The sequence below is a fragment of the Excalfactoria chinensis genome, chromosome 2 (assembly GCF_039878825.1).
Source record: "Excalfactoria chinensis isolate bCotChi1 chromosome 2, bCotChi1.hap2, whole genome shotgun sequence".
Classification (NCBI taxonomy): Eukaryota; Metazoa; Chordata; class Aves; order Galliformes; family Phasianidae; genus Excalfactoria; species Excalfactoria chinensis.
Window position 1 is genome coordinate 95,540,315 of NC_092826.1, and position 19,028 is coordinate 95,559,342.

General features: G+C 42.7%; 1 protein-coding gene across 1 annotated transcript in view; it reads left to right on the forward strand.

Annotated features, from left to right (window-relative positions):
• Positions 1 to 10,644, forward strand: part of ITPRID1 (ITPR interacting domain containing 1) — a 53,023-nt gene extending 42,379 nt beyond the window's left edge. The window contains exons 10-13 of the mRNA XM_072330355.1: positions 2,028 to 2,536; positions 6,018 to 6,142; positions 6,807 to 6,918; positions 7,228 to 10,644. Coding sequence (XP_072186456.1) covers positions 2,028 to 2,536; positions 6,018 to 6,142; positions 6,807 to 6,918; positions 7,228 to 7,626 — 1,145 coding nt within the window. The 3' untranslated portion in view covers positions 7,627 to 10,644. The remainder of the gene's footprint in view (positions 1 to 2,027; positions 2,537 to 6,017; positions 6,143 to 6,806; positions 6,919 to 7,227) is intronic.
• The last annotated feature ends 8,384 nt before the right edge of the window (positions 10,645 to 19,028 follow it).

Consider the following 19,028-nt stretch of genomic DNA (forward strand, 5'->3'; position numbering starts at 1 on the left):
CGAGCCGTGTGGATGGTTATAACTAAAGAACCTGGTGATGGCATCCTGAACATCTGTACGGATAGCTGGGCCGTGTACCGGGGGCTTACTCTGTGGATTACGCAGTGGGCTACCCAGGAATGGACTATCCACGCCCGACCGATCTGGGGGAAAGACATGTGGGTAGACATTTGGAATACAGTCAAACACAGGACGGTATGTGTCTACCATGTCTCTGGTCATCAACCCCTGCAGTCACCAGGAAACGATGAAGCGGACACACTGGCCCGAGTTCGATGGATTGGGAATTCACAATCCGAAAATATTGCCCGATGGTTACATCAGAAGCTACGGCATGCTGGACAAAAGATAATGTGGGCAGCTGCTAAAGCATGGGGGCTGCCTGTACAGTTATCTGATATCGTCCAAGCATGTCAGGACTGTGACGCTTGCTCGAAGATGAGACCAAGACCGTTGCCTGAAACAACATCCCACATTGCTAGAGGATATAGTCCTCTTCAGAGATGGCAGGTTGATTACATTGGGCCCCTCCCTCGGTCTGAGGGGGCGAGATATGCCCTGACCTGCGTTGATACTGTAAGTGGACTGCTGCAAGCCTATCCCGTACCAAAGGCAAATCAAGCATATACAATTAAGGCACTCACTAAACTGATGTCTGCATATGGGACACCTCAAGTCATCGAGAGCGACCAAGGGACTCACTTTACTGGAGCGATGATACAGCGCTGGGCAGAAGAGAACAACATTGAATGGCGATTCCATCTGCCATATAATCCAACAGGGGCAGGCCTTATTGAACGCTACAATGGTATTCTTAAGGCTGCCCTGAAGACAGACTCCCAGTCCCTGCAGGGGTGGACAAAAAGATTATACGAAACCCTGCGGGACTTGAACGAAAGACCTCGGGATGGCAGACCCAGTGCTCTGAAAATGTTACACACTATATGGGCCTCCCCTCTTAGGATTCAAATTACAGGTGCTGATAATGAGGTAAAACCGCAGGTTGGTAATGACAATAATCTTCTGCTCCCTGCCCCTGAGAATCTAAAACCAGGAATCCATAAGATAAATTGGCCCTGGAAGGTGCAAGTAGGACCCAAGTGGTGTGGCCTACTTGCACCTTGGGGGAGACTATTGGAGGTGGGAGGTTCAGTTACCCCCTCGGTGATAGGTACATGGCCTACTGACATCGTGGTCAATACTCCGGTCTTTATTGCTAAAGGGACACCCATCATGTCCCTATGGCAGATCAGGACTCCTCCTCTGGTGCCAGATATAGTTATACAGCCACAGATATCTGGCCAGAGGGTATGGTATCGGAGGCCGGGACATAATCCGGTGCGAGCAGAAGTATTGACCCAAGACAAGAATACGGCCTGTATCTTGCCCTGGAGGGCAGACCTTCCTCTCCTGGTACCCTTGAAACATCTGTATTACTCTCCCTAAGATTCTAAGCCTCTAGGACCATCAGAGAACAATTTGTGTGGACTGATGAAACGCAAATGGACCTGCACCTCGAGATGGCTTGTCTCCAGTAACATCTATCAAGCACTGGCCCACGGAAGATCGTGAATACCCATCCAATCATCATTTGAATAACATCAGCATTCGGTGCGACGGGAAATTGTATCAGCGTCGCGTTGGGTCTCTGTGATAAGGGAAAACTCACCTAATCATTGGTTCACGCTGTGAAGGGGTGGAGTGTATGGGAGATTGGTAATCACAGCCTGAACCTCTGATTAATCAGCTGAGGCAAGTATGGGGTCAGCTGTGGGAGCACAGGTGAGAGTGATGTAGCTGTGCTCCCGGAAGGGGTGGAGCTTGACTCCATCCCCTCTGAGACCTCATTTAAGGGCTGACTCCCACTGGAGCAGTATCTCTTGGAGATCGCTCACCAGGGAGGACTGCCTCAGCTGCTTCAGTCAAGGCACCACCGTTGGTGAGTTTTCCCTTTACTCATTCACTTATATACCTTCTGTACATTTTGTTTCCATCTGTACATTTAAAACCAATACAGATGCCTTCAGGGCTGGAGTTTACCTCAAGGGTGAAGTGCATGAGGCAAAATGTTCCTTGCACTGAAAGCCTTGCTAGAGATGACCATGTGGACTCGTCCAAGGTATTAGCACACTGCTCTGGGGTTGGTAGTCCCGTATGGTCAGACCCAGGGGCTTCAGAGGACAGTGTGAAGCAGACCACTGACACCCCCAGCCAAACTGGAGAAAACAGGAAGACCAGGCAGCTGCCTGTGCTTTGTCCACCCCATAGCCACCTGACAAAATCAGCCTCCCTTGACAGCATGCTCTCTGGCAAATACAGGCCACACCATTGCAGTGAAACCTCTAGAATGATGGGTGCACAGGGCAATCCCTGCTGTCACTACTGCTGCTGCCATGGCTGCTGCTTATGGACATGTCCTGTAGCTGTTTCTCCCCATAGCCCCATGGGTTGCTGCTCAAACCAGGCTGTCAGCAAGCTGCATGTCTTGAGGACACTGACGTTCCTGCAGGAAAATGCAATGAGAAATCTTCCTCTGGTGAGTAGGCTTCTTCAAATAATTGTGCACAATAACAGCTGACATGCTCATGTGCCAAGTGCACAAGCTGCCTTTCCCTTTCCTCACCTCTCATGCTTGTTTCTTTAGTGAGACATATATTGGGAATAATAGCCTTCTGAGTCAAGCAAGGAAGCATTTCTTTCTAAACAAAAGTGGCAAACATAGGTGTATACCTTCAGTTTTTTGGGACTGCTTATTTTCATAATTTTCATTTCAGTCTTAAAATAGTTACTGAGAACTGAATGATAAAGTTCAGGTTAAGTGAAAAGCTGAGTCAAGATTTGGTTTAGAGCATGAGTTTCAGTGAGTTTGAATGATTTCCAGTGAATCAGTAACTTCCTGCCCTGCAGAAAATAAAAGGTGCAATCCCCTTTTACTGGGAGCTACCTTAGGTTCTATTGCATAGTGTTTGCTAAATACAAACTGCATACCCGGATGCATCCACGAGCCAGAATGTTTTAAATCAAAGTGAATGGCAACTTCTCAGCACCTCAAACCATTTCATCATGGGAGAGTAGGAAGCTTCCATGAAATTTAGAGTTGCATTAAGACAACCCTTTGCAGTAAGAAGTCCAGATTTTTATTTCTTTGGTCCGAATTCCTGTGAGTTCTCCAAAGTTGTGAAAGACTCAGGGTGTGTTGAGGGAGAAAAGAACTGGGGAAGGCTTATGTCTTGAGAGAAACGTAGAAAGGAGCAGCATACACCCTGCTAATTTGCAGGAGTTTCTATTTTCACTCTTCTTTGTAACTCTGTGTAACATCATGAGGTTATGGAACTTGAACTGTTGTACAAATTGAGGAAGAAAATGGCTACATAGAAGTTTGAAAAAGTGAAACTGTTGTTTTGTTATCTGCCCCATCGCTGAATATATACATCAGCAGCATCTTGTCTTTGCATAGTAGAAGGAAAAGCATGCATTTTGTTAGCTACCTTGCTGTTGCCACAAGATGGCAGTGAGTCAGTATCTTATGGTGGACTCGGAAGCCCTCTCATTGACTACTGTTCTCTCACTCTTCTAATGGGGGCTAAGCGGTGTTTTTTCTTACATAGTCTGTGTAGTTTAGGGAATGTGCGTGGAACAAACTTGCCCAGGATCCATTCTTAGGGGTATGGCTCCACATCCCAGTCACCATGCAATAAGCAAGTGAATTTACCGAATATTAGGCACAAGAGGGTTGCATTTGTGTATGCTTTGTGCTTTGCATTTAAGGTCTTTTACTGGAACAAGCTGTCTTGGGTTATATCCCATTTGCCAAGGGCATGCAGGCAACATGAAGCAACTGTTAGATAGCAAATACACAGTATTTAAACTCAGTTTACCCTAAACAAGGTCCAGGTCCAGGAAAAACTCCTGTATCCTTGCTGAGCCTGAGCTGTAAATAAATCTGTGTGAGCATGTGCTCTGCAATATACTTGAAGAGTCAGGTCCTGTGGAGCTGTCCATACCTCATCCATAACATGTTTCCAAATGTGCCCTCATGCGCTTCTTGGATCTTTTGCATAGTAATTTCTAGATTTCTGTTTGCCTCAAGGAACCATCTAGATATTTATGTGTAGCTTGCTGACTTCTGCTTAGAGAAGGGCAGGACTGAAGCTCGTCCAGCTCATTAGGGCACACTTTTCTGATGGACAGAAGTCCTTACTCTGCTCAGACTTGAAGAGGAATTTTTGGTTACCACATGGATGTTGCTTACTAAAACCCTATGCATTCCCATCTAGGAAAAGCCAGACTTTCTGAGGTTAAAATTAAAGATTATGGAGAGGTCTTGAAGGTAAGATGAACAGTCACCCAATGCTGAACTTGAATGTCCTCATGACACATGTGACTGCCTCGGTGGTGCTTGAGACTGTTGCCCAAACCTGTAGCAGTAAGAGAACTAGCTGCAGTCCACTTGGAGCAGATACTTAGGAGAGCTGACCTTTGCTACAGCCACCGGGCCAGTCTTGTCAAACCACTCCCAGTGTCTGATGAGCTCTTTCCAGTGCTATCTCATAGCTTTTAAGGCTAGATATTTCATTTACTACTGCGGGAGGGTTTACGCTTGAGACACACACATCAAGAGCATGCCTGACACAGGAATTGCATTAAAATGGAGACTAAGTTTTCTCAAATGCTCAGAGAACATCTTTTGACCTCTAACTGAAGCTGAACCCCAGCAGGGACAGCTTCTTCATGGTTCAGGCCTTTTGGGGACTGGGAGATACATTCAAGCTAACAAACATCAAAAGATCATCAAAAGGTGATTGCATTGATCCAAAGAGATCAAGCATTGCCATACTTTGCAGACATGCCTCTTGCTTTCTATCAGTTACAGTGGTCAACACTGGAGAAAAGGTTCCTACACTGTCTTCCTGTGGCTCACAAGAGACTAAAATCTGCTAAAATGGAAACGTCTCACATTCCTGCTTGCACTCTGACCAGTTTCAGAGTAGTCAGGGGAGCATAACTTTCGAAGGCAGATAGTCTTGTCTCCAAAATAATTTGGATGATACTGTCTGCATTGTTTCCTTGAACAAGGAATAAGAAGCCAAGGAAAAGTCTTTAACATGGCTAGAAACCTAAACCAATGGACTCTGGTAATAGGATTTATTTTGATACTACTAGTGGGTTGTCCTTATATTACTTCTGTGCTCCAAGGCAGTAATATGAATGTCCTAGTAGAATTTTTTATACGCTATTGCTGCTCATTGTTCTCACCTGCTTTGAGACATTCCTACTGTTTACATTGTATTAGATGCAGATGATTAGTCATAATAAATTCCTTCTCTCAGTCAAGAGAAATGGTCACATATATGGCATAGATCCTCTGACTTATCATGGATGTCTGTTTTTGAATGAGAACAACTGCTTTGTTACTTTACTTGGATGTACGCCTGTTGCAGCAAATATCTGCACTTGGTTAGATAAACACAGTTCTAGCTTTCTAAGTGGAAACTGGTGAGAAATTATCAATGTAACACTTAGAATCTGTCAGGAAGACATTTGTCCCTCTCATAGTTCTTATGTATTTTTCCTCTGTTTCCTTCTCACTCCCTATTTCTTTTTTCCAAAACAGTTTCTAAATTCCAGTGGACAGTAATTTAACCTATCATTTATCCATAGCAACTTGTACTGCTGAAAGATAATATATGACAACAATATAATATCAGAACTGAGCACTGTGTCAAATCTTTGATCGAAGTCCATTTCCCCTCCAATGGCAAAAACGAAATTCCCATTGACTTGAGTAGTACCAAGACTTCATCCTACACGATTTATGAAAGAGGTAGTAACTGGGATGCAGATGGTGCACCCAGAGCAAACTTGAAGGGCCAGCTAAACTTTTGCAGCAGTTGCTTGTAGTCCCTGTGCAGATATGAAGAGGATGCCTGCCCTATGGACTGTCAGCTTCCAACACACACTCAACATAGAGGCATTCATAGAAAAGTTGTAAAGTGTCTTCTTGCTTTTCTCCATAGTGTACTCATGAAATAGAGTTGATGAAGATCTCCTGCCAGCACTTCCATGAGAAGCTGGATGAGATTGAGCAGCACCTGACTGAACAGCAGGCACTGTTTTCCAATTACATGCCAGAAGAAGGAAGGTAAAGGCAGCCCCACACATTTAAACCCAAAGCCCACATCAGCAGCAGTGTGCATGATGTGTCTAGTCACTTGTCTCACTCTAGTTTTGCTGATCAGTGGGGTGCAGCTGTGGGCATCATGCAAGTGGAAAACTGCTGTGATTTTTGCTTGGAAGAAAGTCTAGTTTTTCTCTGCATTGTTCAAGCAGTGCATTTTGAAGATTGCTCCATAGATTTAGGCTGGATATGTTTTAACAGCAATAGGAATTCAGGAACTGATTTAATTTAGCTTTTAATGTACACAGCTCGTATTCAAAGTGATTACTGAGATGTCATAGAATCATAGAATGTCCCAATGCTCATGTATTCAAAAAGTTACTAGGGGCTTCCAGTCTTGAGCTGCCTCAAAGTGGACCATCTATGTAGGTCTTTACGCTGGTAATAAATCATAACAGATGAACGTGCCTAAACTCAGGCTCTGTAACTGCTCTGTGACCACAACACATTTAACTTTGCAAGTGGGATAACTGAAGAATGGAGGGCTTTTATTCATCATTTTGCAAATTACTCGGTGATCACAGGTAGAAACAAGATAGCAACAAAGTGGGATATAGGTGTACTGGTGGAGCTGAGGAAGAAAGTGTTCACTGCTCACTAAAGTGTTCTTTCATTGCTGTCTCTACAGGGAGGAAAGCAGAAACCTGCAATGCCTGCGTCAAGCCGTTCGTCAGGAGATGGCAGAGCTGGAACTCTGTCTGAATGATAGAGCTTACCAAGTCGGGGAGGGCATCCTGATGGTATGCTGCACAAGCTCTGGGTCATGTGGGAGAGCCTCCCTGACAAGCCTGGGTTAAAGGGTCAGAAAACAATGTCCACTGATAGAGGCCCTTTTGCAGATTTTACAGTATATTTATCTGCAGGAATAAAACCTCCTCTAGGCCTTTCTCCTTCTTTTTCTGGCAATATCTCATTTGCCAAATACTGCATGTCTTCTTTGAACCAAGCATAAGAGCAGGCATGCTTCATATACTCTTGTGTATCCTGCTTGATTCCTTTTATTATATTTTTATTACTGCAATATGCTTTTCCTTCTATTTTCTCTGCAGCAGCTGGACCAATTACTGGTAGAACAATCCCATCTGTTTTCTGAGCTTGGACTTTCTGATTGGAAGGGAGAAAGAAATGCCCAGAATAAACAAGCACTTCCAGATGCTGCTGGTGCTAGAACTGGGTGCTCAGAAGGGGTACCCCAAAGAGCTGCTAGCAAAAACACCACAGCAGCAGGCTCTCTCTTGACCCTGCATACAGAGGCACCCTTAACACCGCTTCCCACAAGGACAGTGCCTGAACCAAATTCATCCACACTGGATCTACAGGAGCCCTCCATCAGTAAAAAAGAAATAAAAGGATATCCTCAAGCAAAAACTGACTTTAAGGCCTTTATGCACAATGTAAGGAACTGTTTTAGTCTTACCCTCAAGGTTGTAAGTGGAAGGCATCACTGAGCCACAATGCTATGTGGGGCCTCATTGCTGCAGCTTAGATAATGGTCCTTTCCTGCTCAGTACTATGTTCATTCCAAGGTCTGGAGTCTGTGCTTTGGGGGACTGCCACCCTACACAAGCTGGAACCACACCTGCCTTATTTCTCTCTAAGCTGTGGCAAATGCTCCAGAGGGAAGAATATTTAAATATGTACATGCAATATGCCTGGCTTGCTTAAACTCTGGGTGCAACTGTTCAACTAATTAGTATATTCAACCCTCACCCACCATGTGAAATTAGTAATTTATGGCTTCAATTTGCAGAGCCAATTACCTGGTTTTACAAGGGCAGTAAAGGCAGTGAAATGGAAGGCTTGTTGTTCCTCCAGAGAAATTTCAAGTCAGCATTTCCAAACCATCTGATTATACAATGTAATAATAATAAAATAATAATAAGAAGAAAAAGGTTTACCTGCCTGTGTACAAAATATTCCTAGAAAATCTCTTAGCTGCCTTCTGCTTTAATAGTCTCTTCCAACTAAGTACGTGCTGCAGTTCTTAAAGGACTGATCATTCTCTTAAGTGAAAACTTAGGGTCTAATTCTGCATAAACATCCTATAAGCACCATCAGAGAGAATGCTTTGCATTACGATCTTATACTATTTTCCTGATTTATATTGATATTACTACTGATATTACCAAGCAGAATCGGATTCTTCTGTAAAAAAATCAAAGAATGAGAACCATAGACTGCAAGGTGCAAGGAGCTGAAGTATCTGATATCATGTTTTGTCATCTTCTGTACTCATTTCCTTTTTAGAATAATCTTGGTCATTTTCTCAACGTAACACTTCTTTTTCATTTTTTTTTCCCTCCAGTTGAAGAAATCTTTCCAAAATCCTTTAGGTAACAGTTCAGCAGAAGGGAAGGACCAAAGGATGACAGACTGATGGATTTTGTTTCTAGTAATTGTGACCTTTCTCATTCGATACATGGTACATCTGAGAAACAAGTGAGCAAATTGCTTTATAGAGAGTTCTGATCACAGTAATTTCATTTGCAATGGGATGACTGGCCAGAAATATAGGCAGTTATATGGAATGTCTCAAAGAGAGGTACTGTGTGTTTTGCTGTTCTGTGATTGCAAAACTTACTACATTCTTCTTGGCCATCATCTGGGGTAGGGCAGTTCTTTGAAAAGGAGAGAGCTTATTTTTAGAAGAAACTTGTTAACTTCCAGAAGGTATCCTCCTTACAGCCAATTACCTTAACACAGTCCTTCAGCCAATACCAATTCTCCAGCCCAAACTACCTTGCATTGTCATAGTCCCTCTAGCTTTTAACTTGCTACTACAGCCTGATTTGCCTCTGACTAATTTTATGAGTTTTGTATCTACTCTCAGTACCAAATCAGTGGCGCAGTGGTTTAAGCTGCTGCCTGCGGCACTGGAGGGCCCGGGTTCGAATCCCCCCTGTGGCGCAGGGGTAGAAGTGCCACTTCGCTACACAGAGGGCTCGAAACCCGGGAGTTGGACTCGATGATCTCTAAGGTCCCTTCCAACTCGCACGATACTATGATACTATGATGATGAAATCAGAAGCAAAGGTGTGCGAGACGTTAAACTATCAACTGTCAAAACATTACTGTGGATAATCTACTGACTGTCCTATTCATTTTCATATTTGCTTCACATAAATCTAATTAAAATGAGACTAGAAACACAGGATTTACTACATTCTAAAACTTGAATCCGAATCCTAGTTTAGTTTTCTGGGGAGTGAGTGAAGACTGGATTCATGCAAGAAAAAAATAAATAAGGAAAAAGAAAATAAGATCTCTTTGGCTCGGAGTACAGCAAAGAAATCCAACTAGTTCATTTTCAAAGCAGTTTGTGCTCCTGCTTTCAGTTTAGCGCTTCCCAGACTGTGAGACGCCCTACTGGCTTGTTTATTTAATGCTCTGGAGGGATCTTAGGTGTCATTTAGGCTTTGGTGTTGCAAATCACAGCTCTGCGAAGGTGCAAATAGAAGTAGCATTTGCACATGTTCAAGAAGAAAATTGAGTCAAACATGCTGAGCAGCCTGGAGGCTTCCTGCACCTCGACGTTTCCACAGATGTTCAAGGTAATAAAATGACTGGGGGAGATAAGTTCATAACACGTGAACCAACAAGATCCTCCACAGCCTGCTGGGCCATGAATTTTACTGGTTGAAATCTGCCCCTTTCTTGAAACTCCACGTGGGATTCGTTCCATGCTATCGAGTGTTTAGGAGTTTATATGTCAAGATTTGTAACTAATTCCTTTGAAGCTGCTGGGATTTATCCTGACAATAAGCAGCATGCAGACAGGACCAAAATAACCTTCATCTCCATTAGCTTATGAACTGTGCTTGTAGACGTCGTACTTCAGTTTGTAGAGGAAGGAACATAAAGAACACAGTGAAGGATATACAATGATTCCTGTGCCAAAGGGCTCCTGGAAGAAAGGGCACAGAAGCTTCCTTTCTTCACCAGCACTTGGTCTGTGATTTCTCCCATGAAACAAGATTTCTTTTGTTGTTTTTCAAGGCAGCGTGCTAAGTAAAAGCTGTGTATGGATGTGATTCTACAGCCACTATGTGCCTGTCTTACAGACATAAAGTATCCATACCATACGCGTTATGTGAATAAGTGGTGGTATTGTTAGGTGACAGCTATTCTTGATCACGTGAGTCATCTAATGCCATCTGAAGTCTACCGTCTGTGTTCACAATCAGGACTGAATTTGACTCCTATTAACAAAACTTTCTGTTTCCTGTTTGAATAGTTTATAGATGATTGCTAAGTGTAGTCCAGTTCTTCATTTCAGTTTAACTGTAAAACAGTCTTATAAAAGGTGTGGGGAAATAAGGTTCCCCCAGATGCAACACTGACATCCATAAATACATTATTTCTTTGATCAGGCTTGGATTTAAAGATAAAGAACCCTTTAAGCACATGTGTTTTTAACAGTTAAGCTGTAACCTCATAGCAATAAAAAATATGCTAAGCAATGGAAAGGGGAAAGTCTTTTGACTTATCCTAGAGCATAACTTCAAAACCCCTCTGAGCATGTTACAGGGACATCTGGATCGAATTTCTTAATGCTGCTGTTGAAGATGGGAGAATGAAGAAAACAGTAATTTTGGAATCAGGGAATTCTGGAGTAGTGCTGGTGAGCATAACAACCCAGATGCGTGCCCACTTTTCCTTCCACTCACAGTGTTACCAGCCTTTTAAACTCTTATTTCCCCTCAGGGCAGTCATAAGTAAATATGATGGGAATATTAAAGATAACTCCACAGAATTAATGAAACATTAACATATCTGACTGAGTAAACGTAATTGTGCTCACTAGTGAGAACCACAGCTTGCAGGCAGCAGGTCATTTCTTGGTAAGGGCTATGCTGCTTGTGAAAAGCATTAGTACCGAGCAATTTGTATCTGAAATCTGAAGAAAACTGACCCTGTGACACTTCAGGACTTCTGGGTTAAAATATATATATATATATAGTTGGAGAAATTGCAGTACTAGCAGTATTTGAGCCAAAGACTGTTTTCCTTCCAGTTCTAATACTCACAACTGCAATGGGCTGAACCATTGGCCCTGTTTCAGGGAACTGCTATGACTCCACGGTTGTCCAGGCTTCGACATGCTATGGAAATGGCAAGATGTATAGGATGGACACTGCTGTGTTACAGAGGTACTGCTTCTCCCAGTTCTCCAGCCCTCTTTCAGCATCCCTAGATTGCAGAGATCCTGAAACTGTCACCTCAAATCCTTTTAATTCCATTCAGAGCTTAATGCTTCCTTTGCCCAGTTAACTGTTTCTGGATTGCAAGGGACACATATTGCCTCACCAAAGTACATTATAAAGAAAGGAGAGATTAAAAAAAAAAAAAAAAGATTTCCCTAACAAAGGTAGAAAATCACCCACCCTAGTTCAGTAGCATTCATGTCACTTGAATTTTACTTCTTATGTCATTGGCTTTTGCCTTCATTGGTTTTCCCTGATGCCTCATAAATCTTTAAACCCTGAAGCTAAGAGAGGCCGCATTATGCACCAGCTTTAATATTGATTTTGCTAGAGATTATAAAATCTAGAGAGATAATGAGGAAATCTATCTAAGGTACCCTGCCAAGGGCTCCCATTAGTTGCTTTACCAGGCATCAATTCAATAAACCCTTGAGAGTGACACATGAATAAACATTAGAGCCTCCCTGGTATGTTAATGCATCAGTTGCCTGATTGTCACTGCTGCCAACAGACTCTAAGAAAAGAAGTATCTTGGGAGCTCAGTCCCTTCCAACTTCAAGTCCAGTGTAGGTTTGACACCACCTTAGGAGAAGACAGGGCTCAGGAGAGCAGTGTGACAGCCCAACAACATGGCACAGCTGCTTGTGGTAGCAATGATCTCACCTGGATCCACCGTCCTGACCTACCCAGTCTGGGTCTGCTACCCCATACTGCATGGTGACTGCTGTGTCAGATCCATGATCATCCTCATACATGAATGGAGTATGTGTTTGAACAGAAGGTCTCAAATACTGACCTCCAGCAATAGGAACTGAGCTGCTTAATGTGAATGACTTTCTCTTGCAAGGCTGCTAGCTAGTCCTGAGTCTTATTCCTGGCTATACCACTGTGCAACCTCTTATACCTCTGTGTGACCGAGGCCTTTTTCTTCACCCAGAGGGGGACCTTATTCTTTCTGTCTTATCTAACAAGGTTTTGAATTTCTCGTGGAGAAATTATTCTTTCATAAACTGTTCATAAAGAGCTGGGCACACTGGGGGCCCGAAATCAGTTGGGACCTCTACTGGCTGCTGCAATAATTGTATGAGCTGTCTTTCATTAAGATCCATTGTTATTTAAGAAACAACTGTGGTGTCACTTTATAAAGCTGCTGACTTCCTCTTCTCAAGAAGCAAGGTTTTGATCTTCCTTGTGGAAATGGGTACAGATAAAAGAGGCTGAAACCAGAACAAAATGGCAGTTTTCTTGTGAAATGGGAAAACTCAGAATCTGAGATTTCCAGAAATTAAAAGAACATGAACCAACACTATTCTCTCTTCATGAGAGAGGTGCATTTGAATTCATCTATCTTCATTTCATTCTTTTCCGCTGTCTTTTCTTGGGCGCATCATTCACTCAATTAGCACAGATCACAGCTAGTAAGGGACACAGGTGTGTCCCACTGAGGCAACTCGACCTTAATATGGAAAACATTTATTACCATGACAAATAATGCAGAACACTGGCAGCATTGTTCTGAAATTATAAAATTATAATTTTCCCACTTAAAAAACAAACAAACAAAAAGCCTGTTAAGAGAGTAGTGCTTACAATGAGGAGGTAAGGACAAGAGACTGAAAGTCTGGAGCTAAGGAGATTTTTTTATCCCAAAGGAGCATGAGGGCTCCCTGGGGCCCCAACTTAAGATGTTGACACACTTGTATCCCTTGCCTGCTACTGCCAAGCTCTGATCCTGTCACCTGCAAAAAGCTTTTATAAATGCACACAGAGGTAAAATATTCCCCTTCTGTGCTCTCTGCTTGGCTAGCTGCCTCCAGGAATGACTGTAAGTACCTAGTAGGGAGACTTCAGTACAAATATCTGCCAAGGGTGTCATGCTGCCTGGGGTCCCAAAATGGAACAGGGTGAGAGACCTCTTACAGGGGGATGGTGAAGAAAACTGCAGTGCTCAAGAGTCCCATACCTCATCCCATTTCAATGTACAGATTTTTGGGAAATCATTTTATGTCAATTCCCACTCTATAAAATGAAGACCTTAAGATACAGCTCTCATAAGGAGAGCTTCCATTCCAGTAGACAGCACAAGCCAAGCTATTGCAGCTTATTGTGAAACAAGGTGTTGGGAAAAAATGTCTGCAGTTTTATCTTGCTGATGATTCAAGTTTTTAAAGGTTGCCTGGATTTCCCTGAGGTTCTTCTAGGCTACTGACAGAAAGAAAAATTATGGGGAGAAGGGGATACTTAAAATCACTTAAGAAGAAAAAAACAAAACCCAAAACACAAAATATTTGAAAACTAGGATCTATTCTAACAGTGACACTTCTGTAATGTCCTGCATAGTCACTCCAATGCCCTTGATTTTTTTATCTAGCACAAATAGCAATAACGAGGAAATGTTACCCATGGCACCAGGAGAGCTGCTCTAGATCTAGCATTACTCTAATGAGAGCAGAACACGTTGAAAGCAAGATAGCTTGGACTCCTCATATACTTGTCCTATTTAATAACTATAGAAGTGGAAACAAGGACACTTGAGTCACCCCAAACCAAACCAGGCATGTGCAGCTTGGTTTTCCTGGCAAACTAACCCTTGGAGGCATGAGCATGTGTATGTGTGGCTGAGGGTTGAGGGGAGTTTGAGTAAGATGGAGAGAGGAATTTGAAGAAGCCAGTGCCAAAAGCATTTCATTCTAGGAAACGATGCAGTAGCCTTGTGGGGTTGGCCAGTTTTATCCAGCTGCTTCCTAAGAAGTCCATCCTCAGAGACAAACACCACAGAGCAATCAGTACTGCTTACACACAGCAGCAGCGCTGAGTGCTGCCCAGGCAGGAGGTAGCTAAGGTACATGTGAGAAATGCAGGGAAATATGCCCATAGCTAGGAAAGGGGAATCTGAAAACAAGGGGCAGGCACAGATTGACACAGGGAGTTATAGACAACCAAGTGTAAAGAAAATGAGAGACCTGAAATGAGACACAGAAGACTAATATGCTTAAGTCCCTCTAAGACCTTGAAGCAGCACCCAGTGGTTAAGAACATAAGAAATAGGCTACAGGACTAGGCCATCTGCAGCAGGACACAACTTTGACAGGGAAACTAGGAAATACTTTTTGGGGGGGAGGGGAGTCTGACTACTTTTTTGCAGCCTGCTCTCCTCTTACGGCCCCAGCAGCCAGAAATGTTGGATACTGGACATCAGAGTATATGTTTCTGCCTATCTCCACTACTACGTTAGTGTTGTGGAATCACAGGAGCACTCTGAAAAGATCTCATGAGCTCATCTCATCCAACATCCCACTCAAATAAGGACTGTCCTGCCTTCTCCAAAAATGTCTAATCTTTTTTTCACCTTCCTACCATAAGCTTCCACTGCTTTGTATGAAAGCAAATTCCAGAAATTCACTACTTGTTATGCAAGGGATTTTGTTTTATCTGCTTATAACTGATCTTTTACATTTGTTCAATGCCTACTCATGCTGGAGCTACAGGACTCGGTGCATAAGAGGTCTGTATTCATTTTTCCACCACTCTCCTGATTCTGTAAGCCCTAAGGAGCTTAACATTTACCATATAAAGAGTTCCAGTCTTTTCTATTCAGGCAGTTCCTCCATCCTCTTAATCATTCCCACCCAAGTCTAGCTAGATTCAAAAAACAAGGTTTCTAAATTTTCAACTGTAAATGTTCCTTTCCAAAACTGCTTGAAATCCCTTTTGAATTATCATGGACATCTCAAGTCCTTTTCCCTCTTCTGAGTCTTTTCTCAAGGTCCAACACTTGCCAAATCTATGTCTTTATCTATTATAAATATTTCTGTATTTGGAATACAACTGGAATTGTTATGGACAACCTATCTCTCTCTTCCTCCTATCTTCATTACAGTCCCATATCTTTTGTCAACATTATGCCTCCCCCTTCTTCCATGCCTTATATTTACTTGGATGAAGAGAAAGGTTACAGTAAGAAACAGAGAAGATTGAGAAGAGTAGCAAGAGAAATTAAGAGTCAGTCAGATGAATAGCTGAAAACCGATCATAGAATCATAGAATGGCCTGGGTTGAAAAGGACCACAGTGATCATTTAGTTTCAACCCCCCTGCTATGTGCAGGGTCCCTAACCACCAGACCAGGTTGCCCAGAGCCACATCCAGTCTGGCCTTGAATGCCTCCAGGGATGGGACATCCACAACCTCTTTGGGCAACCTGTTCCAGTGTGTCACCACTCTCTGTGTGAAAAACTTCCTCCTAATATCTGACCTAAACCTCCCCTGTCTCAGTTTAAAACCATTCCTCCTTGTCCCATCACTATCCACCCTCATAAATAGCTGTTCTTTCTCCTGTTTATATGCTCCCTTCAAGTACCGGAAAGCCACAATGAGGTCTCCCCAGAGCCTTCTCTTCTCCAAGCTAAACAAGTTCAGATCACTCAACCTTTCCTCACAGGAGAGGTGCTCCAGCCCCCTGATCATCTTAGTGGCCCTCCTCTAGACCCACTCCAAGATCTCCACATTCTTCCTGAACTGGGAGCCCCAGGCCTGGATGCAGTACTCCAGACAGGGCCTCACAAGAGCTGAGCAGAGGGGGACAATCACCTCCCTCTCCATGCTGGCCACCCCTTTTTTAATTCAGCCCAGAACACAACTGGCCTTCCAGGCCATACTGCTGGCTCATGTCCAGCTTCTTGTCCACCAGAACCACCAAGTCCTTCTCTGCAGGGCTGCTCTCAATTAGACCTTCCCCTAGTCTGTATAAATACCTGGGATTGCCCTGACCCAAGTGCAGCATCCTGCACTTGGCCTTATTGAACCACATTAGGTTTTCTTGGGCACACTTCTCCAGCCTGTCCAGGTCTCTCTGGATGGATTCCCTTCATTCCAGTGTATAGACTGCAGTGCTGTGTGCTAGGGGCCGTGCCTATGAGCCAAATCAACCATCAGGGGAGTGGTTCAGTCTTTCCTGGGAGTGGGTGCACAAGGAAGACAGGGATATTTACAGGCAATACTTGCCCTATGCAACTACAGGAATGCAGACACATCTATACTGAAGAAATCCCAGGGGTAGACAACAGCAAAGCATCTGGTCAGAGCAAGTTTTCAGATCCTGGCAAGGATCAGGAGATGGATAAATCATTTTCCCCATGTGCTGTGTGACTATGCAGACACTTTTCTGTTACTATTTTCCCCTTGGTTTATAGCTTTTTTCTTCCTTTACTCTTTTGTTCTTCTGTGATGGGACCTCCATTGGTTTTATATCATATTGTCTTGTAGTCTGTCTTTTTTGTGCTTTGTATTGTAGCCAACCTGTCAGGTAAAGCTTTAGAGCTCACAAAGAGAACCTCAGAGAATCTCCATGGGAATATTTAAGCAAGAGGATGTGCTGGTCTTGCTAGGAAGCTAGCAGATCGCAGCAAATTCAATACAAGAGGGATGATGTTAACACAGTTAAGCCTGTCACTGCTAATCCCTGGATTAACAGGAGGGAAAGAAATGTGTCAAAATAATAAAGTACCTATTAAAAAGGCTGTACAGACAGACACTGATCCATCGTTAGCACCAATAGATGACAGAACGTCGTCAGCGAAGCGTGAGCCATCATCTGGCAATGTTCTGTTCTGCAGGAACCGGCCGAGTTAGGGACTTCTGTCAGACTCACTGGGGATTTCCAGACATGGTGAAAAAAAAAGTAAGGAAGGCAAATTTGAAAAGTTAAAAAAAAAACATCCTTACCTTAATTTGAGGTCTCTGGGCATTTGTTTTTTTGCATGAAATTTCTACACTCTGTCCACAAGGGGAAGTAATAAAACAGCAGGGCACTCATATTAACTGTATAAAATTGCTGTCCCAGTCACTAAAGCCCTTTGGTAGAATAAATTAATTACTATCTTTAGATTCTATGAGGAAAGAGGATACGGGTCGCAGGAGGAGACAGGTAGCAGCTCCAAAAGTCTAAGCTGAGAGATTCAGAGGCTATATGAAAGCACAAGGCTTCTCTGCACTAATCCCATGCTTTTGATTTAGCTTATCAGTTAACAGAAAATATGTGAAACTCATGATAATATTTCTTCTTCATGTTTGTAAGCAACTATGCTTTCCAGAGGGGAAAGGAGATTCTATGAGCTGCTTTTTAAAAACACTCTGGGATGAGCTTGCCAGCCCCTCTATAAGAAAGCTGTGTTGCAGCACAGCCCAGTAGAAAGCAGAGGGTGGCTGAAGCCAGAACCATGGCTCTGCCTGATGTCCAATTGGCTTGCTTGGCACCAACAAGAGCTCAGAAATCATTAACTGAAAAATAAGATTTAATGAGCTAATTCATTTTCTAAATTGCCTTCTTGTTTTTGAGTCTTGTTAAGAGGTCTAGGAACTCTAGGTCTAGGATATGCTCTTCTCTACCTTACTAAGAGAGTAAGCAGTGTATATAGTATTATTTGTGCTTGGGCATAAAGTATGTGATAAAGTGAACAAGGATCTTATTCATCTCTCTTTCGTTTGGCTTGTGAAAAATCTGCTGCATCTCCTCTGCATCTGTCTTTTCCCAGCAATTAGTAATAGAGCATCCCTTCTAAGAGAAAAGAAAAAAAAAAAGGATTTTTTTTCCAACTATTTCCAATGACAGGTTCTAAAAGTCATATGTCTTCTCCTTCCACAGCTATCTTCAAATTTGCCCATATAGTTTAAAGGAAGCTTCACGTCTACTGGTGTTATAATGTATCGACTTGCTATCTGATTATTTTTATCACTTAGATTCTTAATTATACCATTCCAAGAAAAACATTACAAAGATAAAGATTAGTTGCTTTTAATGTTTCCTCATATTTGTTACACCAGAGATACTTTTTGCCTTAAGTAAGTGGAAACAGGTGTGTAACAATTGATTAAATTAAATTAAACAAGCAAGTAGGGAATGAAACGCACATGGCTATTTTCAAGGAGAGATATTGTGAACACCAATTAAGCAGCTGGAAATCAATAACCACACAAAACTATTCCCTCTTACCAATTTTATGACATGGAGGAAGCCCTAATGTTTTCAATCACTGCATTGTTATTTATATCTTGGTAGGTTATAAATAAAATGTCCCCATAACTAGGTCAGGTATGACATGGAAGCAGCTAGTTGGCTTTTCTCATCTAGGCCCTTCAGTAGAATGTGAAGAAGTGTGATTAAGCACCACTTTCATGCTGCCTGTGGACTGCCAAAGGGAGAGCAAGTTGTCCAAAGTGAATAATTTTCAGAATTAATTAGCAAAAAATATTCCTCCACTTCTGGCTAAAATTAAGTATTTTTATATAGAATAATGTCACAGTGCTATGCAAGACTGTTGTAATGTTTGCATGTGTATGAACAAAAAAGGCTCTGGTGAGGCAGGAATGAATAAACTCACGACTTTTGAAACTAAAAGCAGTTTGACTGCTTTTTACTATGACTGCAAGCAGGAGTCAATGCAGTTCAGTTAGAGTAAGAAGCTGCTTTCCCATCTGTCTTGTGCAGTCCTGTGCATAGTTATATATATACAGATATCCTAACCCACCTAACATGGGTGCCAGCCCACAGGTGCCAACAGCAGTCCAAGGATCACACAGGATTCATAGGAGATTCACAGCAGATGCCCTGTCTGATAAAAATGACTTCCCAAATTTCCCCACTCTGGT